Genomic DNA, 23,426 nt, shown 5'->3' on the forward strand with positions numbered 1-23,426 from the left:
ATAAGACATTATAGAAAATTTACGAACGATTGTGAACGTTTTTAATCCTCAAATCAGTTCTTTTTTCCTTGTTTCTCGTAAAAGAAAAAAAAAAAGAAAAAAACGAAGTGATGAGTAAGCGAAAGTTTATCGAACAGAGAGAAAAAAGAGGAACAAATCGATTCTCTATCAAGGTGCTCCGTCATCGTTTCTAAATCTTTAGATCAGTCAAGATGGGATTACGATGATCGACGATCCTTCCTCACCATTGGCAAACTAATAAAACAGTTTTGCCCTTAACAATGTTGGAGACAACAACGTGAGGTTAACGCAAGAAACGAACGAACCGATCGATCAATCTACTCTCATCGGAAAGTTACCACCTTCGGGTTTCTTCTAGCAAACACAAAAAAAGAAACGATGGAAAAATAATCGACGACACATCTCGACTCTTAAAATATAATAAAAAATTAATTTAATTGTTTTTTTTTCAACAAGATACAAGAACAAAATAATATTTCTTTTCGTCTCAAATGCGTTTTGTCACGTGTTGACGTTTAAATGTATTTTCTTTTCTTTTTTTTGTTGGGTTTTTTTTTTTTCCATACAAATATAACAACTAGTTTAGGACACAAACATTTTTTATTTATAAAAATCACGTTCACGGAAGATACGAAATATATTTTATTCTTCGTAGATAAATTTGCATACGTCAATACATATATCACATATCAGAAATCGGTTTACCCTTGTAAACGAAACCATCCCTTTTTACTTACTTTTATGAATAAATAACATTATAAAAGGGATAAAAAGTTTTGTGTATAATATGAAATATATATATATATATGATATATTTATGAAATTTTGAATAATGTTGAAATATTCGTATGAACAAAAATTAATATTCATTATTCCGATTATAATTACAAATATAAATAACGAAATTTGATAACACTTATCGTCATGCAATAAAAATTTCCCCATCCGCAACCTATCTTCTAACATTTTGTGTAAACGTTAGATAAGAAAGAGACAAAAAAAAAAAGTAAGATCGTATGTCAGGCCCTTGCCGAAATCTGTTCTGGATGATGACGTGCTAACAGCCACGTTGAAAGCCGAAACGAGCATTTCTTTTTCGTCTTTCCACTTTTTCCTCGCGTTTACTCGCCCTCTTCAAAAAGTAATTTACGGATCGAAATCGGGCAACATCCATCAGACGGGTAAAAGAAATATATCTCGTTGTTCGATTTTGCACGCAGCTGACTGTTCCTTAAGCTCAACGAATCCGATCGAGAAAGAGGAACAAATTTCGAAGCAATTTTTTTTATCTCTATCTTCTTTCCTTATTCGTCGTAACATAAATTAATATAAAACGCGTTAAAAATTTTTGCGAAAAATTTCTAACCATTTTAACTCCTCCGTCGATTTATGTTTCTTATTTTATAAATATAGATTACTACGGATATAAAAATAAATTAAGATTTATTTTTAAGCTTTCAACGCGTAACGATATATATATAGAAAAAAAAAAACGATTACTTTTTCACCCTTTCAATATATTCCCCGAATAATCCGATATCAAGATACGAGACTTTTAAGCAATTTTATATTTATATACTTGCGAATTATTAAAACGTAATAACGATTTCTTTCAACGTTTTGATAAAATAATAATAATAACGTGTCGGGGTAAGACAAAAAAAATGAATAAAAATTTACTTTTTAATAATTCATACTAAATTACATTGGTTATACTTTATATCAGCTTTCCGAATTTACCCCGAGTAATTCGATATTGATCGTTATTTTCACCCAGTTTGGTAACATAGTAGCTCGTGGTCCGTGGTTATCGAAAGTCCCGAGAGTTTTATCATTTATCGTCGCGTAACAACGAACAAAAACGGGAAACGACGTTCTATCCCTTCACAACCCCCTCTCTCTTTCATTCTTTCTATCTTTCCGCACCTATCTCTAGTCAGCAAAAACAGAGAAACGGAACTCACTCGACCGTAGGTGGCCGATATCGAAGTGAGTTTCAAGTTTTCAACAATACCGGAGTCACACGAACGGGAATACATTGTCGTTACCCATTTCACACAAAACAGGAAATACGATCGAACGAATAGGATGCAAAACGTTTATCGAAACGGGATGATCAAAATACCGACAAACTGATAATATGATAAAATAATCCATCGTTATTTGGAACCCTAATACTGTCATAAATATATTTTAAGTTAGAAAAGCAATAATATCAAGCTTCCACGTACTAAACAGGATCTTGAGTTAACCGGAAGTAAATTTACGAAGTATTTGGGCTTTTTATTGACACTATAGGAAATACTATAAAAATATTTTTACAACCTCTTTCTTTCTTTCTCCTTCCTCTCAGTCATTTTTTCGTACCATTTGATTCTTACCAACACTATCACTAATACGTATACAGGTAACGTAAGTGAAACACCATACTGTTCATAGTGTAGACTCGGATACTGCGGTATTTACCAGCCCCTCGATATACTCACCCTTTTTATCTATCCATCTATATATCCATCTATCTATTTCCATCTCTTTCTTTATCATGTCAGTTTAGCCTGTGGGCTATGGCTATGGCTATGGCTATAGCTATGCGCGCGCGCGCGTGTGAGCTTGCATTAGAGCTTTCCCAATTTGTTGGGGGTAGGTACGATAGAATAGGGTAGGTACGAAAGGGTAGACGAGAACCGTTCAAATTCTCGTCGTTCGATTCGACGACGATGGGCGACGCGACGCCAGGCCTCGAGGTGAAATCGGGGAAAGGAAGGTGCGTGCGTGTGTGTGTATGTGTGTAGAAGGGTGAGGAGAGGAGGTGGATCCACACCCCGCTCTGGACCACGACAGTTCAAACTTAATCGCTCGACTAATGCAAACCCCTAACGCTTCTTACTAAACTGCATACATAATGTACTTGTCCTTCTTTGTATGTTTAATTTTTTGCATTATTTCTTTTTTTTTAATTAGAAAATCTTTGTCATCACTAATTTCAATCAATTTAGAAATATTCTTAAAGATATTATTGGTTTCTATTAGAAGTTTGTTCGTTTCTTTTTTTTCCACTTCAAGAATAAAGAATAAAAAAACATAAAAAAGGAAAGTCACCCTATTCATTTACCCTTCTCAACGAAACCGGTAATTAAAATTTCTTAAGGCGAAAATACGTAAGGGCTTTACCCTGCGTAAACTTCTAAACCAAATGGCGTGTTGGTAACATTAAATATTTGGTCGTTCGGTAAAGGTACTAAAGGTTCTAAGTGAGGCTTAACGATGTTAGTCGCTGTCTGGAAGGTTCATAACGATCAGCATCAAATTACAGTATCCCTCCGAGTCCTGGTGAGTACTTAACTCACCTCGAGCTACCCAAAAGTACGATGTTTTTATCATTTTAATGGTGAGACACTTGATTAACGAGAAACGAGCACAGAGTACCGAAGTGTCTTCTTGCGGCTTTGCCTTGACGTTAAGCTAATCGTCGAAAAAAGATCTCTGATAAAAACTTCGTCTTGGCCACTTATCTTACAAAAGGGCCGTATAATGAGTCATCTCATTTGTTTTCTTTTTCTTCTTCTTTTTTTAATTTAGAATAGCACGGAAATTAATTTGAGGATGTAAATTTCAATTGTTTTATGAAACGAACGTGTAACGTATGATCGATAAACAGCATATAATAATTTATTACTTTTATTGTAATAATAATAATAAAAAATAAGACTCACCAAACAAACCAGGCGGTTCAACGTCGCGTACTGAAAGACTCGAAGAAGCTTGCGAAGCACTGGATTCGGTGCTTTGAGTGCACCTAAGTCTCCTTCTAAGTTTCGGCATGTCAAACGGCAAATCTCTCAAATCTACACTGGTCGCGCTACCGGAAGTTGTCGCATCCTGTTGCATGAGTAATCTTCGTCTACGAAGTTTTGGCATGTCAAACGGCAAATCTGACAATTCCGGTTCGTTATCAACGATGTTGATATTATCCAATTGGGGTTTTACCAAGTGAAAAGCGAAAGGCTTGCACTTAATACCGGCTCGAGACTCGATAGAAATACCGCTATCGGAGCCTTGAATTTCTGCATCTCCGGAAGACGACGATTGGAGAGCTAAATTAATGAGATTCTTGTTCTGAGGAGTTCGTCTCTTTTTAAAAGACGTGTCCATGGGAGACGTGACGGAGTTTGTATTTGTATTGGCTGCATTCGTATTGGTATTTGTATTAGTGTTCGTATTATTGGTCAACATAACATTATTTTCCGTAGTGATGCTTTCCTCGGGTGATGCTTTTTGAGAATTATTATTACGATTGTTGTCCGAGGTCTCCGAGGCCGGTTCCTGGGATGACTTGTCCGAAATTGGCGACAATATGTGAAGTTTATTTGCATGATGTGTCAGGAAGCCCGTTAAAGACGGTTGCTGATGATGATGATGATGATGATGATGATAACAATTTGTACCACCACTGTCGGAACTATGTGAACTGAGACTGGTACTGTGACGACTTTCAGAGCTACTCGTCGATCGATTACCTTCGCTGGTGCTGCTTCTCAAAGACTCCATACTACCCCCACTACTACTGGTAGCCATACTTTCTGTACTAGAATATCCAGCTCTACGCCTGCTGTTACGTAATTTGAATTCCAAAAGGCCGGCCTCTCTTCTTGGACGTGCAAGGTCACTTTCAGCTTCGTGAGGCCTACCCTTGAACTCCATAATAGGTTTGCTCTCGCGTATCAAACTTCTTGGACGTTGTCTCTCGTCTCTTGGCCTGCTCTTGAACTCAAGAATGAGTTCCTTGTCGAAACGACGACCCTGAGATGACTCGACGTTTTCCTGAACGAAGTTCTTAGGTCGGCTCTTGATCTCCAAAATGCTGCCCTCGCTACTTTGCGGAGAATCCTTGGCACGTAAGGTCGACTTCACGGGCAGTCTCATGTCCTTCAAACGCGGATGATCCGGTTGGGATGGCAAATTTGGTGCGCTGCGTATATTCAGCAATAGGTGGTCGCGATTACCATGAAATTTCGCGGGTAGGGGTGCCGTTGATGGCGGTGAGGGCGTATACCCTCTCGCAGGAAGCCTGGGCGAGCCAGTTTTTTCATCGCTCGAGTTTATCTGGAGGGATTCGATATCTTGGGACAGAGTCGAAATATTGTCTGATTGTTGCTGTTGTTGTTGTTGTTGCTGCGGCTGTTGTTGTTGCTGTTGTTGTTGAAGACGGCTCGGAATTGGTTTTGGGCGGAGAAGTACGACTTTGCGTCGGTGGTCTTTGCTTGAATGCGATTGACCAGCATAAGGAATTTGTTGCTGTTGTTGCTGCTGCTGTTGCTGCTGTTGCTGCTGCTGCTGTTGTTGTTGCTGCTGTTGCTGTTGCTGCTGTTGCTGTTGCTGCTGTTGCTGCTTCGACGTATCCGTCGACGAACTCGTTCGACTCGTAGCCAACGCGCTACTGCTTCTTCTCTATGTTATTTAAAAAAAAAAAAAACAAAAGAACAAATTCGTAAATATCCACAATATCGACTATAAAATAATATATGTTAAATCGAGAATGACTTACTTGAGAATGCAGTACCGGATGATTGGAAACTCGATCGAGATCGTCGAGATCGTCGTCGGAACGATTGACCTTGCAATCGAAAGCGGTTTCGTAGAGGTGACGTTGTCTCGCCATCTCTTCCTCGTCTTCCTCCAAACCAACCACCACCACCACCTCCTCCTCCTCCTCTTCCTCGTCCTCCCCCTCCACGTCGTCCTCGTCCTCCACGAGTATCGGTTGTGGATCTATTCTTCTGGTTCGTCGTAACTTTCGCGGTGCTGTTTGATGATGATGATGATGATGGTAGTGATGATGGTGATGATGAAGGAGTGGTTGCTGCTGCTGCTGTTGCTGTTGTTGCCGCGTTGTCTGCGGCTGTCGTCGATCTAACTCATCCTCTTCTTCCTCGGCTGATGCGACGCACGTACAAACGGTACTCGGAAGATCATGGCTCAGCAGCCTAGGCGGAGGCATGAGTGTGTGAACCCAATCTGTAATAACGCACGACGGGAGGAGCTCGCTATTTCTATCTGGGACAGCATGCTCGCTCCCCGATGTGGGGCTCACTAGATCTTGGTTCTGATAATTTTGTTGTTGCTGCTGATTATGTTGTTGCTGTTGTCCCTTCTGCTGTCCTCCCTGTTGCTGAAGCTGCTGCTGCTGATAATGTTGCTGCTGCTGCTGTTGCTGCTGCTGCTGTTGCTGCTGCTGCTGTTGCTGCTGCTGTTGTTGTTGCTGTTGCTGTTGCTGTTGCTGATGTTGCTGTTGGTGAGGAGAATAGGGACCCCCATCACCCGCCAGAGAATTTCTCTTTGGTATACCGGGTGTTCTTGAACGTTCCTCAGGCACGTCTAGACTCACACTCTTCCTGTATTTACTCGGTTGCGATCTTATTGGTTGTTCCGGTACTTTGAAGAGATCCCCGTAATAATACGGTGATGGATGACGAGCAGGTTGATTAGAGTCCGTAGAGGATTGATCAGCTAGGTGAACCAACGCAACGCAATCAACGAGAACACCATCCGTCGAGAGTGGTCTATCACTTTCTACTGAAGCCGCACGAAGCGAGCTAGAAGTGTAAAAACTGTTCTTACGTTTCCTAGCCCCGATAAAACGTTCCTCGTTGATTTCATCTTCGCAAGAGGACCCGGAAGCGGATGGATCTGAAAAAAAGTCAAAATGTTTCAATAATGAAATCAAATGATCTCGAAAATTCAACATAATAATAACGAGACGTTCCTAATAAAGCGTTCCCATTTCGATAAAGCTTTTGCTGGATAACAAGAAAATGGTCATCGTCCAGATGATGGGGCAAGAAAAAAGGGGAAAGTTCGAAATTTAAGTGGAAGGGTGCGTAGATATATAATAAGGGGTAAAAAGAAAGAAAAAAAAAAGGAAAGAGAGAGAGAGAGAGAGAGAGAGGAAGAAGTCCTCGTAGTAACAGCCAAGGAAGGTAAAATGCTACGAGATTTTCATAATCGTTTCATCGTGACTCGTGATAGCAACAAGGAAGAGTAGAAGAGAAAAGAGGACACTTAGGGAATGCGAAATTGCCGTGAAACGATGGGTCCTCTTCTCCTTAAAAATCACTTCCTCCTGCGATGGGATATTATGGGTAATGGTTTTTTGCCTCTTCCTCATTTTCTCATTCTGTCATTTTTCACCCTTATATGAACGTATCATATTCAATGCTTGTTGTTCTCTTTTTTCTATGTTTTTTTTTTCTCTCTTTTTTTTCTGTTTTCTCCGTGCCATAACTTAATCCGATGACACTGAGTTTACGATCACGTCACCAACACACGTTTAGTGAAATAGATTGCTCGAGGAGGAAACGGGAAATTACATTGACACCCGGTACACATTATACCTTTGGTGTGTTATACACACACCGTTGGTGATAGGTGAAAGGAGTGGAGATAATGGGCGCATTATGCTCCAACGGAGGGACACCAGTTGGAATCCTTCTTGCGAGGAGTACCCAAGATAGTAGTCGGAAACGCTATAAACCATAATGGTGGAGAATCTGCCTCTGACAGGATACGGCATTGCGGGTACATATATACTGAAAAAACTTAGTCCCATTGAAATAAAGTGGGATCAAAATTATTATCCTATATCGAGTGCTGTTGTATTATCGAGTGAACAAATTTACTGATAATATTTTAGTCCGATAGGATCTCCCAAAGAAATTCATTTTACGATTCATCCTCGAATAATTATTATTATTAAGAATAAATCATATTTTATAAGACATTTACAAACACAAATTATCATTGAATCTATTATTACTGTTTACTCATAAGTATTTTAGAATTATTATGAATTATGTAGATACCAGGATTTCACGCATAAAACATCTTTTATTATTATAAATTGTAAAGCAAACAGAGAAGAAGAAGAAACCTAGATATTTATTCAACAGATTTAGCAATCCTTTGAATTCTAACACCGACACATTCTTAAATGCAAGGACTGCAATAAAATCACGAAACGCGGGATGAGAAATTCATTCTGTGTAAAATAAATATTTCTTAAAAAAATAAATTATAACTTAAACCGTTTCTCATTTTAACGAAGAACGAACATCAACGTCGTTTTAATCGTATTTTCATTTGTTCTCTTCTTTGACACTCATCCAAATTTTTTTGTCTTCTTTTTAACGTTTGTCAAGAAATTCACAGGGTTCCTCATTGTATGGGGGAGAAAAGAAAGATATGATCTATGCCATGAGAAAGGTGGTGGTGGTGATTGTGATCATGATAGGGGGTAAGCTTTGTCTTATCCATTCAACCTTTTCTTGAGACATAGAAACTTGGCACAGAAAACTGACAACTGGGTAGAATTTTTGTTAAAGTTATCACAAATTCTTTTCTTTTGATGTTCCTTTCAACTTTCTCTACGTTACCCGTTCAACCCACATATATCATTTTCAATTGTCTACATTCACGAGTATCTCTGTATACATCACTTTCATTCAGTACAATAAATTCAATTTATTTCGTTTTTTTATTAGATTTATATTAAATAATATAATAGAATACACATAGATATAAATATATTCGTTACCCAGTCTGAATAAAATTGCTATAACCTGAGATTCGTAGTAATATTCTACAGACGATTGTAATATCATCTTTAGCGAAGGGCTAAGTTCAATATCAGCAAATTTTGTATCGAGGGCGAAGGGATTGAACGATCGTGAACGATTGAAAATGCAAAGTAGACAGGAAACCACGAAAAATCATGAATATGCATCAACCGAACTGTTACCTTCTAACGTTCAATTAAATAAATCGAAGAGTCAAGATTATTATCTATGAAATAAATAAATATCGATGATTTAAATATCATCCTATAATTATGTAATTTAAATTAATTATCTTATTTTTTCTTTTTTTTTTTCAATAAATATGAAATTATTTTCAAAGAATATTTCTATATTAATACATCTCTATTACGTATTTCTGCACTTTCTGTATTTAGGAAAACATTAATGAAATACTTAAATACAAAAATATATATATATAGAGAGAGAGAGAGAAAGAAAGAGACAGAATAAAAGAGGAAGTACCATTCTTTTCTCACGTAGCCTTTTGGCTAATATAACAGCACGAGAGATGAAAGAAGACTGTCAAACACGCAAGTACGCTTGACCTGCTCGAAGAGTCGTTCGACCCACAAGCTATAGAAAGAAAAAGACAGAGAAATAGGGAGAATAAGATAGAAAGAGAGAGAGAGAGAGAGAAAGACTCATAACACGAACGTTCCGAATAAAAACAAAAACACCCGATCGAGTTAGATTATTTCTACGTTGTTTCAACGTGCACAAATATCGATGATTAAAAAAAAAAAGATAAGATGAACAATCTAACGTAACGCGAAAATAAATTAATCCTAAAATTTATTGAGATCTCCCTCCTCTCTCCCTCCACCCACCCATCGAGAAAAAAAAAAGATACGCGAAATTTGAAGAACAAAATAATAGAAGAAAAAAATAAAAATAATATTTTCTGCTTGTCAAGTTTGATGCAAATAACACTCGCGCACACCCGCATTAGTACACGTATAAGCAACAACACAGTTGCAACGTGTCCTGGCGTATCGCCAAATTGCAACGATATTGATTACCGATCGATAATCAGATTTACGAGACATCCGCTGGGCCCCGTTGGAATATTAGAGGAAGGATAGAAACGTTCTATTAAACGAGAGTAAAAGAGAAACAGAGATAGAGAGATAGATAGATAGATAGATAGATAGAGAGAAGCAGAGATAGTGATAGAATGCATCGTGCAACAAAGATAACGAGTAACAGAGAGGAGTGTACCGTGCTGCTGGATCGGGATGCTGGATGCAACTCTAGGGACGAGGGATGGCATCCCTAATAGATTCATTAGGGATCCTGAGCGACAACCCTCCGTCCGACAATCACTACGGACAACACGAAACGATGCATGCTTGATGCAGGCGCAATGTTCGTGTGTGCGTGGGTGTGAGGGTGAGAGAAAGTAACCCCTCTCTTACTATCGTTTACAGGATAGTTCAATGAGCAAATTTATAGAAGAGATAATTTTCTAAATAACAACTACATTCCCATGAGTTAAAACTCATGATTCTTGATCGAGAACGTTTACGGTACAATTGGTTAGTTAATTTAGTAGAAATTTGTCGTTAATCGTAAAACTTAATTTTGTTTTGTTTGATATTAATTTGTAAGATTTTTCGAACAAACGATTGTATTCGTCATAGTCGAAATATTTCTATAATTATCCGTTGAAATTGGAAAGTGCCGTTTTACTTCGCGAAGTTTTCTTTAAGGTCAATCCGTAAATTCTGTTCGTCTGTTACACGAAAAACGGGATCTGATTACGTTTTTATAAGACAGACAAAAGGAAAGGAAAAAGAGGGGAGTTGTAATTATTAGCTCGGTCTTTTAGTTTTTACGAGAACAAAACCAAGAGTCTTATTATTACAGAGTTTTATCATCGTTGCCAGATTAAGCAGCGTTGTTATTCTCTTCCAAGTGGATCGTGCCAAGTGAGAAATTTCTTGCCAAATGTCGTAATTTCAAAAACAAAAATAAGAGAAAAGGATGAAATCGAAATAAAAACCTATAAAGTATTCATGCTCGATCGAATTGGCCACCAATGCATACATATACATACACGTACGAATATATATATATATTAGAAGAACCAACAAAGCTAATCTTAAAATTGAATCGAATCAAAGAAAAGAACCCCCTCGGCCAAATCTTTTTATCGGATTAGCTACACCAAAAGATATAAGATTTTGTATCTTCTCGATATTATTAGATGAACAGTAGAAAATCCTAACGTTTTCTATATTTTCTTTAGCCTGTGATCCACGTGGATGAGGGCAACGACGAGCGGAATTCCATGGAAGGCTTTATAATAAAGGAAAAGGCGAAAAATCTCCGCACACTGAAAGAGAGAGAGAGAAAGAGAGAGAATTTGGGGTCGGTGGTGGCTATGGACCACTTTACTTCGCTTTTTATTAGATATTGTCCTCGTAACATAACCGAACGAAGATGACAACCCGGACGACGGAACACGTGGGTCGTCGTCGTCTATGGGGGTCGTGGATGTATCGTTTTTGTATCGTTGGCTATGATGGCGAAAAGAGCAAAAGGTAAAAGAACGAAAGGGGGAAAAGCTTTCGAAAAAGAACCCTAGGTATACTAGGTATAACACAACACATGGGCTATTTCCAGAACCCGACACACCAAATCACGAAGCGTCTTTTTCTTCTTCTTCTTCTTCTTCTTATTCTTAACGTTTGAAGAAGAAGAAAAAGAAGAGAAGAAAATGGAGCAGGCCAAAAGATTACCAGAAGTCTACGAGTACGACAAAATGAAAGGCAATCTCAGTTATTGGCAAGACAGTGTATATCAGCATCCATGGTTACGATGATCGTGGGACCTTTGTTGAAATAAAATGTGCCAAACGTGCCATGTTATCTTCCAATGGGTGTCGTAGAATGCTACGCTTTTCTATATGATTATTATAATAATACGTCATAAATGTTTTAAGAATATACAGTTAACTTTTTTGTTACGTCAATACAACTTTAATATCTATTTTTTTTTAAGCAAATTCTATACGATTGAATGCTACAAAGATAATGAAAGGAATATTACATTAAATAAAGATATTTTTTTTATATTACTTTTTGGATAATTAAATATAGTACCATTTTTAAATGACCACGATTATTATTATTGTACGTTTCTTTTCTTTTCGATTTTTAAATACGCGTAAAAATATAGTTATACATTTTGAATTCACATCATATACATATATATTTGTATCTTTTTATGTAACACGCAAACGTTTGAAATATAACAATCAGTTATAAGAACATTAATAAACATTTAAAAGAAAAAATCATTTTCTTTCAATCCAGGGATCTCTCGTTTTAAAAATCAGTAATCTTCAGTATATCTCGAGTAGGTACCCTGTTTCATGCAACCAAGATTCTCCCTCTCTCTCTCTCTCTCTGTCACTTTCTTTCCTCGTCTCACGAAAGCTTGTGAAAAGAAGCTACTAACGAGCCAAAGTCATCGAGGTCACGTTAAGCAGTGAAAGAAAGATGGAACACGCGCTAAGGAAAAGATGAGAAAGGATAAGAAAAGATAGAAGAAGGGTGAGATGTGGAATATAACTTTCAAAGAAAAAAATTCGTCCTCTTCTCTCTTTTATGATTTTTTTGCCTTTTTTTCACCACCATCTTCTTCGTTCCGTTTTTTCTTGTTTCTCTTCTTCGTTCACCCGCAAGGGTTAAAAAAAAAAATCTTCTAAGACGAAATAAGGAAAAAAAATATCTATAAAAACTACTGTGTTCTGAAACAGAAGGTTTTGGTTGGATTACGAAAGGTGAATTCTCGTGGTTCACTGATTACAAGACAACCAAGTCATACAAAAATCTTGAATCTCGGAGTTGATCTTTCCTGTCTTTGATTACTCTTTCGCGTCGACAGATAATAACGAATTCAAGAAGAAATCTGTCTCAGGGAGAAGGAAAAAAAGCAGCGTTAACGGTGCTCCAATGGATTCCTCACTTTTCGCGGCTTTTTCGCGACATAGAAAAATTAAAGGAAGGCGCCTGGGGTTCGCGTCTTTGAACGCTTTAAGTGGCAATTACGTGCCTTTGCTCTTTCTGTCAAAGAAAGAGAGAGAGAGAAAGAGAAAATACACTCTCTCTTTCTTTCTTCTTTATTTTCTACATATTTTGATGAATGAATATTATCAAAATTATATCACAATTTCGAGTACGTATCAAAAACAATATCTTGTAGATATATTTATTGAACTTTTGATTGATACGATAATTTATCGCATGAACGAATTTGAATAAAATCATAAGAATTGATAAAGCTATTTTTTTTTTACGATATTTAAGGAAAAATAATTTTTATCGTCATAAGCGTTATTGTTTATGCATGAAAAGCGAATGCAAGACGCAAAAGAGAGAGAGAAAGTATAAAAAAGGGCCCGATCCAGAGAGGGAAGATCCTTTGATCTACGTAGAAAGTGGGAAAGGAACGTGTGTGCGATCCGAAGGGCGGAAAGGGAGGGCTCTGCTTCCGGCCGAAGCCGGAGTGCTGATTTTAAAAGGCGCGGAGGGACACGCCTTTGAGCGTTTGGAGTGGCAATTACTTGCTCTGTCCTCAAATTACTTACTCCAGTAATTTTATTCCGGTCGTCCTTAGTCACTAAAGGCTACGACCTTTAGTACTCCAACGTCGTAAAATTCACAAACAGACTTTTCACGATCAAGCCCTTATTTCTTTCCTATCTTCATTTGTTTACATTCAAGATAGTAAACTGTTTCGTTCGATATCATCAATACAACCTTAATAATCCACTATATACTAATCGGAATATCTATTAGCAAAAAGAAAAATTCATTATTATATAATAATAATAATAATTAATAATAATAAATATTAAAACTATGATAATAATGTGTGTGTGTGCGTCGTATATTTTTAAGCAACTGTTTTTACTCAACACCCATTGAATTTTCCTTTCGCATCTTTAAAGCTCTCTCTCTCTCGACAACAATTATATAATATTATTATTTATCATCGATTGGACGAAACATTGTTGCTTCTTTCAAATGTTTAACAATTTAAGTTTAAAAAAAAAAAGTAGATACGCTTTATTCTATACCGCGATACACAGGGTAGAATAAATATTCTACTCGATTTAATTTGAAGAAGTTTTGACTTCGAGTTTCGCGCGTGACACTTAAAACGAGTCGTCGAATTGACCGGCACACCTTGCTCAGACCACTCGAGTATTCGGTTGAGTATGGATTAAGTGGACAAATTTTTACTCATTTTAAAACTTCCTCGAAAATATTAACGAGTAGATACTCGAGTAGAAGACGCGTTTTTCCTCAACGTGTCACGAACGACGAGAATTTATACAATCACGATAGACAAAAATTTGTTTTCTATAAATAATTAACGCGAATGATAAATTGATACAATGAAAAAAAATAATGTGATATAAATAATAAGAAAAAGAAAAGAAAAAAAAATGAAGAAATCAAAATGTTCTCAATCTAAATCCAAATGCAAAACACCACATCGATTTCAATTTCGAGTGCATTCATTTTATTTTGTTCTTCTCTCGAACCGATCAAAAAGTCATAAAGAATCATTTGTAGTAGTAAAAGTACCATTAAATTGGTAGAAAGTGGTTATAATTATGAACGGAGGAGTCCCTTTACGATTCACGGGGAATTCGTGAACAATTACGTTCCTCGTTAAGAGTAACCATTCAAAAAAGAAAGAAAGAGCATCGCGTTGGATCGTTAAGGTCCAATTGATTTTGTTCGAAATAAAATCAATGTTTGCTTCATTGCGAGGGGGGTTCAAATGGTAGACAAGGATAGACGAAACAATAGACATAAAGGGAAAAAGAGAGGAAATATCGAGGAAAAGGGGTAGCATCGAAACTGTCGTTGAGTGAGGGGGGGTTCTAGGAGGAGGTGGATGGAAGGGGGTCGAAGGGGGTGTGGAGATAGCGAGAGATGGACGGATTATACGCTTACCCTATCGGTAGACATCGTTCAATTGAAATCTACATCGGTGGTCACGCGCGAATCACGCTCGTTTGCTTCATCGGAAAAGGGTTGACTAACTCCTGCGTTTTCGAGGGCTCCTGGTAGTACAGGAGAAAGGGGAGAAAGTGTCGGAAGACAGAATCCGAATGCGGCCCGATTGCGGATCCTGCTTCGTTAAGCCACCCGTTGCTTTCACTTTATTTCGATTAATCGGAACTACGAAGGACCGATATGAACATTTCTCGATCGGACCTCGTTGGAACACGAGTAGCCCTTCGAAAAGGGTGACGTACGATAATTGTTTGACGAACTTTTCCGAGAGAAAAATAGAAAATCTTTGACATTCTTTTTTCATTGTATTTTTTGGTATTATTATTATTATTATTAACTCTGTGACTGCTATTAACGCACTCATATGCGTTTGGTAAAAGTTGCCAGTGTGGTCTATCGACGCATAGGTATACGTGTTTGCAATATTGTTTTGTGTCTTGTCACATCAAAATTCTATTATATAAGAAACAAAAAGACTTGAATTATTGAATATAATTTAATTATTACATCTTTTTTAATAATATCAATCAACGGAAACAATCGGACTGATAATAAATTATTCCATTCGTATAAAACATTTCGGCTAAATGTATTCAAAGCATTCAAAGGGTTAATATTCGCGTTAGTTTACTATAAAATGAAATAAAACGTGGATGACTAAAACGAGAAGGATATAGAACGAAAGATTTTTATCGTTTAGTGAGATTCGAATAAAAAATAATTCTAGAAATTGCGCATGAGTATACAAATGAAATTCTAATGTTTGAAATACATCCTCTTCCTGCCTTTACAACACACGCGAGCGAGATTTCACGAAGGACGAATAGGATCTTACCCCCTAGTCGAGACGATCGTTATCTCTTATCTCTGTAACTTACGCACCCAACTACGCGGCCCCGAGGCAGCAAAGCAACATCTGATACGAGCAAGATTAGACGAAGCTAAGCGAGCTAGCAAAATTATCTCTCAACGATATGCAAATCGTGACATAAATGTTAATTATAATTGCCCATGAAATGAATTCGAGGAAAAGGGGGAGTTTGTGTTCTTCTTCTATATTTCCTTCTCTCTCTCTTTTCGTTATTACAACATCTCGTTCGAAAGAGTGAGGATTACTATTACTATTACTAATTTCTCGTCTGTTTTTATTTAAAAAAAAAATAAAAGAGAAATGGAATTATTTGGCTTCGTGCCGTATCTTTCGAACGAGACAACCTAAACGCGAGCATGAGTATGTTTTTTTTTACACACAAGTTACCCCGTATCAAGAATTTTTTTCAAGTGTTAAAAACGAAACGTTCTTTTATTGCATACGAATTTAATAAAAAAAAGAAATTTAATAATATCGTTGATTGAGAATAAATGAAATAATAAAAAAGTAAAGAAAAAAGAATACCAATTTGACTATATCTCCATATTTTTATCGCAGATTTCATTTCATTCATCTTCAAGAATAACGAAACGAAGTGAGATAAATAGCGGAAAGTAAACTCGGCAAATTGATATCGTTTAGTATCGTCTAACAGTGGAGGGAAAACAAATAACCATAGCTGAAGTTTGAGAAATCTGCAGGGTCGTTAATAATCGTGTTTGTGGTAACCAGTCAGAGTATGAGGAAGAAGAAGAAGAAGAAGAAGAAGAGCAATTGCTACGTTTAATAAATAGAGGAAAATATTATGTGTTGACTGAAACTGTACTGATGTGAGTGAGAGAAATAAAACAAAATTGCAACGAATATTAGGTATACCTAATATATAAGTATAGTAGTATAATTTCAAATCTATTCATAAAATTACGAATTTTTTCGATAAGTTATAACAATTTATTATTAATCGTTGAGTTTCTATCCGTAATGAAAATTATTGTTCATTGAAATTTTCGATTGAGAGTATATTTTGAAAATGATTTGACCGTCCGTTTCTAAAGCAAGTATCGATCTTCCAACAAAACAGTCCTTCCTATTCTGTATCCAACGTTCATTGTTCTCGTAATTTCATTGAAATTCGTTTGGTAGGTAGCTCGGTCGTCGCCATGGAGGATGTCAAAACGTTCATTGATCCACGTGAACGTGATTTCATGGTACCCTAAATGAAATGATAAGGTTAACTCATTCGACAGAACTTTCTGTGAATGTAAAACAATAATCCAAAAATATAAATACAAAAGGTTTAATTAATTTAACAAAAAAGAAAGACAACGGAAAATTAATAACTCGATTGATATTAAGCGAGGATGGATGAGGGAGGGAAAGAGGGGGGGACAAAAAAACCTACGAGAACAATATCGTCAAAAGAAAACTAATCTTTATAAATTGCACTAAATTCTCTCACGGATTATTCTTCTTCGAAATTTTAAATTACGCGCATCTATAGTAATATCGAAAGTTTTTTAATCTATCTTATTCCAGCCAACCCTTCTTTCCATCCTTCATTATATATCATCAAGAGAAAACGTTACGAGTAACTACCATTACCAAGAGAAATTCATGTAATTCGATATGAAAAGAGAGACACTTAGTTCAATGTCTCATCTTCGTCATCATAGTAGTGTTATAAGCGTTTCGCTAATCTAACTTGTGAAATTGTGCGCGAGAATTAAGATCGTCGTTAAAGTAAAGAAAGAGAAGGAGAAAGTGAGAGAGAAAGTGTAAGTTAGAGAGTAAGATAGAGATAGAGTAATGGTAGGTAAAGATCTGAAAGGTACTTGATGCCATTGGTAGAAAGGAAGAGAACCATGCCGTTGACAGTTTGTAAATGATCCAGTTTGCAAAGTGAGAAAGTGAGAAATAGGGAAGGGCTTGCTAAAGGAGTAGGACAGATATATATATATATATATATAAATTTAGAAAGAGATAGAGAGAGGGAAGAGGATAAATCTCGTTCCAAGAAAGGGAAATGAGTAGAAGAGAAGCCTCTGGAAAAGGGGTGGAATGGTCTCCGTTAACTATTCATCTTCGTGGCGATCCAACAAACTTTCCGACCCGTTTTACCCGCATCTACGGAATACTAAAACTGTTGCGAGACGAATCTTCTTCTTCTCCTTCTTCAAGCATATAATACATAACCGATAAGAAATTGTAAGGGAGGAAGTTTAGTCGATCCAGGATTATATCCGCTATTTTCTAGACATCAAATTTGAAATTGTAATAGTGGTATAGTAGAGTAACGTTACATCACTATCTTTTTGTTAAAAGGAACGGAAACAATTTGAAATTATTATAGCTTCTATTTATTGGATCAATATTTTGGTTATCGTTATTTTAAATAAATTATATCAAATGTATTCTGTTACAATGTATTATAACTCTGACACAATTTTGCTTTTATTATAAATTAATATCGATCATTTGTTAAACAAATAACTGACGGAATTTTATAATATATATATATCGAATAAAAAATATTGATCGAATAAATAGAAGCAAAACTGTTGTTGAAATAAGTATTTTAAAAATATAATATTTCAGCGTCGAGCGAAGGTAAATGAAATGGACGTGAAATTTCGATGAAATTAGATTATTTTTTATTTTTATTATATATCTATATTATCGGTGAATGTCCTTCCAGTTCGTCGATCCGTATATCGTAGATCGTCCTACGGACGAGCATTTAATGTGAAACAGACCGGGGCTTTTCTAAAAGCTGAACAACGGACAAACGAACGGACGGCTTGTCATTTGCATACAATGAACCCATGGTCGCGTTAACTGCTCGGGGATGTGGAACGAGCTACAAGTCACCTGGTACCAGTAATTGAAATGAGGGAAGTTCTTTGGAAGGGTAGTTTCCGAGAGATGATCATCGTCAAATGACCGAGAGAAAACTTATACGAAGATAATAGAAATTTTATATTGCGATTAAAAAAAAAGGAACTTTAAAAGGTTGCTATTGGAGAATGAAAAGTATTCTCGTATTGAAAATGATCGATTATGATATTGATTTATTCAAAGTATTCGATACGTAATATATTATAAATATATATATATCAATCGTATATTAATTATCTCGTTATATTACAAAAGATATTAATCGTGTAATAGTATCTGTGAACAAATGAAATGAGAAGAGATGAACGAAGGAAAGATTGGCGAGTTCGTTAATCGCTCCGATTTTTAATTATTTCCAACAGCGAATAGTGGAACGAGGCAAGAAAAACCTATGTCGATGGTGAGTAAAAATGGGAAGAGTCCTGTTGGAAACGGTTAATAAGTCCCGAGAAGGGGATCAGATAAAGAGAGAGAGAAAGAGAGAAAGATAGAAAAGGAAAGGAAAGAGGAATGGTGCGGAGCTGAAAAACCCCTTGAAACTTTACAGACTACGAGAATGAACGAAACGAGAGTGAGGACGAGTCATTCCTTTCGATGTTGCTGTTACTGATGTTGGTAGTAGTAGTAGTAGTAGTGATAACGATGGTAGTAGGTACCCGGTGATGGTGCTGACATCGCATAGAGAGGGTAGAGTTTAATTAAATATCACACGACATATTATGGGGATGAGATAGACGCACCGTGTAGATTGCTCTTGCTCTTGCTCTTGCTCTTGCTCTTGCAAGTAAACGTCAGGGACAGAACTCGATGTTGAAAAGTTCAAACGAATCGAACCCTAGAGAAGGTAGTTTCTGGATATTATCATTGAGTAGGTAACCACCCTAGACCCTGAACGACATTCGTGTCCGGATATAGAGAGGAGATGTCGAGATATTTTAGTTTCACTGGGGTGTGCGTCTGTCCCCTTATTTTTTTCTTTTCTTTTTTTTTTACAAATACCGACTACTCCGAAAATTCCATCGGACTGACCCCTTCGACTTTTCCTTTTTCTTCTTCTTTTTTCTCCCTTTCTTACAACTCACATTTTCAACACGTTTAACAATAACGAAGTAACCGACGATTCGATTAGATTTTCGACCAAACAAATTTCTTCGAGCCTTTTTGTGAAATGAAAAAAAAAAGAAATAAAAAATTAACCGAGAGGATTCTATTTTTCGTATCGTTAAAACACGAAGAACGTTGATGATTATTCAGAAGTAAATCCAAAGTCACGTTGAAATTCTCAAAGGATTCTCTCTTACTTGGAGGTTGCGCGTGCAGGGATTTACTTATGTCAGTCCAAAGTTACCATCGTCACCCATCCAGGATCACAGGAGAAGGCAAAGGAAACGTTTACTCGTTGCGTTTACACAGTTTCTTCCGGCGGCTTGAACTCCTACCTATCAACCAACCTACCTTCCTTCGGTTCCTACCACCACATCCTACGATACTCTACGAATTAAAAGCCCATGAATATGGTAAGGATGCAAATTCCAGGATGGTGTTTACTCGGGATCAGTGTTACTCGGCAATCTGCATATTTGAGTGTCAGAGAGAATGGAGTGAGAGAGAGAGAGAGAGAGAACTGTGCTGGTCCATATCATGCCTATCAGTGTCCCTTATCTCTCTTTCTCTATCACGATCTTTCTGTCGTTGTTGAGTAGGGTTGGAAAGTCTAGAATTTAAACTAGATACTGCCCATGCGAGATAACCATGGAAGTTAATTACCACGAGACGAGACATTTTCCTCCCGAGTACATCACTTAACTGCCAGACTTGTTTAATGATCTGTTTCCTAATCACGAATCGAAATGTATTGAAACGATCGATTACATTTTCGAATTAAGTGGGATGAGTATATCGATGAGCTAATGATCGATAAATCACAAATATTACACTCCCCGAGCGTGATTATTAATCATAAATCAATAGTTCATTTACGAAGCTAAATGATAGGGCTCGTTATTCTGACATTTAACTTGATCCACTCGAATCCTTTTGACCAATTTCTCAAAGTAATCAAAATGTCTAGTAGGTATCTGTACAAAAGAATTTCTTAAGAAGGCAACGTATAGGAAAAGCAAGATTCGTTCGATAGATAATAAGAAGAAGCTACTTGATAAAAAAAACTCGGGAACCATCTTCGATATATCGATAATTATATATTGTAGATGAACCACTCGGTTCAATTCTATGACGCTATAGTTCCTTCGTTATAATAACGATCATTATTAAAGTTTAATCATGAACAAATATAAAATATATGTGCACCTGTTTAGAACAATTCCAAATATCAACGAGTCACGATGAGAATACACATTATATTTAAATATATACAAATAATTATTTAACTTACCTGTATATGGTCGACAATAATTGCGATTTACTTTGCTGTAAAGCGTTGGCAAAGATGTTTCAGCACCTGGTTCAATATAAGCTTTACTCTTGCTATCTCTAGGATCACTGTACTGTTCCACGATCTCAACTTCTGCCTAAAACAACAAATAATACATTTTTTTTTAATAATATTACATTGATCTCTTTGTATGATATAATAATTAAAATTTATATTTATATTACAAACATAAGTAATATGTTATTTTATTATATTATATAATAATAAAAATATATCATACATTTTTATTAAAAAAAAAAAAACAAAAAGAAACATACGCATTTGGCAAGAGGATACTATAATAATTATTGACATTAACCGCTTCGATAATACTAATTTGGCAACGGTTTTACTTCTTCCTTCTTTCTCCCTCTCCCTCTCTCTCTCTCTTTCTCACTCACTGTAAAGTTTGTACTTAAACAGTGACGTCTAGAGCTTCGTCTCTTTAGGGGCCACCACGAGAAAGGGTTATTGCCAGAGTTTCCTTCCCTTAAACGTACCAAGCACGTTAACTGCAAACCATTTCCACCATCTGAACGTAGCCAATTGCGGTAATACCTCGGTTGAAGTTAGAGAGAGTAAACATTTTATACTATACCCTTTAAATGATCCCCATAAAAATATAATTTTATTAAATAATTCCACAAGAAAATTTATCAATAATATTTAATTGACGACAATAATATAAATATTTCAAATTTTCTACGCCGATTTGTTACAATTACTTTTATTTTTTTTTCATCTAATTATGATCATGTAACGTAAAATGAACAATAAAATTAGCATTACTAATGTTTTGCCAATGACGTTGTTAGTTTACTGTTTAAGTTTACATCGTCGAATTGATGTTAGTAAAATTTTATTAAAGGCTAATAAATATTAATTATTTCAAAAGAGAAAAAAAAAAAGTAAAATGATTAATACGACGAGAAGATCCAATAATAATCGCATAATATTTAATAGAGATTAATTAAGGAATTGATCCTAAATGTACTACCTATCTCCCACCACTACCACCACCACCACCCCAATCTATTCAAACTTACATAACATTGACTAAACTTATCAATAAAATGGAAGGAAGGAAAGCAAGGCATTAAGAAAAATACACAAACTGTCTCGAACAAATCAACTTGGCTGATTGAGCGAAGAAAAAGCAACTTTGGGCTATACCCACCACCACCACCACCAACCACTGCCAACCCATTTCTCCGAATATCTTTTTCCTTTACCCAACCTTCATTCCATCGTACGTTCCTACTCCTCACCAAGTAAGAAACTTTCCCTCTCGCTAATAATTCTTCTCTCTTTTCACTTTCTTCGATATTAATGACAACATCGAGATAATGACAAGGTAATAACGATGTCCTCGGGCAAATAATAAAGAAGAGAAGTACGAATCGAAGAAAAATCGAAAGATAGATAATCGAAACGTAGTGTAAAAGAGAGAGAAACAGAGAGAGAGAGAGAGAGAGTTAAGATTTCCTGAGTAAGAAAACGTCTGATCAATGGCAAGAAGAGTCTCTGTCTTGTTTTCCTTACAGATAAAATGGTATGAGTGTATCAGAAGGCAAATAAAAACAAAAAAGTAGATGACAGAGAAACTGGAGTGCTGGCTGGCTGGCTGAGAGATGAGCCACCACTATCACAGTATCACCAAGAGAGGAAGAAGAAAGATGAGAAGCTATCCGAGTAAAAACGTTGCTAGAAAAGAGGGAGAGAGAGAGAGAGAGAGAGAGAGAGGAAGACGGAAACAACCTGGAAGGTTTGAGATGGATGAGAAGACGGCGAAGAAGACAAGTAGCCTTAAATTGAAAGAACCCGAAATTGGAATTCTCCTGCCAAAGTTGAACGTCGTCGCTAGCTGCCCTCGGGGGGTTGTTCCTCAAGGCGGAAAGGTCTGTCTCGATTCACCACCATCTTCTTCTCTACCCTCCTCCTCCTCCTTCTCCTTCCCCCGTTAAAGAAAGTGAACGAGTGAAAAAGAAAGAAAAAGAAGTCCCTGGTAACACATAAATTCGTGGATGTTTATACGGAAATTACGAAGGTACCTTTCGACGATAGGGGAAGTAAATAAGTATGATACGAGAGAAAGTCTCGATCGGGCTATTGAAAATTTGACTCTGACGAACCGAATGCCTATGACTTTTCCCACTAATGTAAACATCACCAATGAGGTGTATCATTTGAATGAACAAGCTGCCCTTTCTCGGTTTTACCTCGATTAATTCGACAAATCGACAAATATTGCGAATTTGTAATAACTTTTCTCCTAATGAACAAGGACTCTATTTCTATAAAATTTCAATCAAATTTCTATTACAATTTATTTCTATCATTTCTTCAAAAACATAGTATAACCTAAACTTTATTTCTTTTTAATATCTATTTTTTTACAATATATATATATATATTATTTTATTTTCTATTAAAATTTCACGATCGATCGGAGATTCATTTTTGAATTATGAAATAATAAGTATGCGAGGAAGAAGAACAAAAATATAATAATGCGAGTAGATAGATAAATGAAT

The 23,426-nt window shown here is 36.4% G+C and overlaps 1 protein-coding gene across 1 annotated transcript in view; it reads right to left on the minus strand.

Moving 5' to 3' along the window:
- The window catches only part of LOC122519135, a 154,825-nt gene that overhangs the window by 11,343 nt on the left and 120,056 nt on the right, over positions 1–23,426 (minus strand). The window contains exons 4-6 of the mRNA XM_043638408.1: positions 20,854–20,989; positions 5,567–6,708; positions 3,735–5,469 (exon numbers count right to left, since the gene is read on the minus strand). Coding sequence (XP_043494343.1) covers positions 3,735–5,469; positions 5,567–6,708; positions 20,854–20,989 — 3,013 coding nt within the window. The remainder of the gene's footprint in view (positions 1–3,734; positions 5,470–5,566; positions 6,709–20,853; positions 20,990–23,426) is intronic.

This window comes from Polistes fuscatus, unplaced genomic scaffold, assembly GCF_010416935.1.
Source record: "Polistes fuscatus isolate 324 unplaced genomic scaffold, CU_Pfus_HIC Scaffold3, whole genome shotgun sequence".
NCBI classification, from domain to species: domain Eukaryota; kingdom Metazoa; phylum Arthropoda; class Insecta; order Hymenoptera; family Vespidae; genus Polistes; species Polistes fuscatus.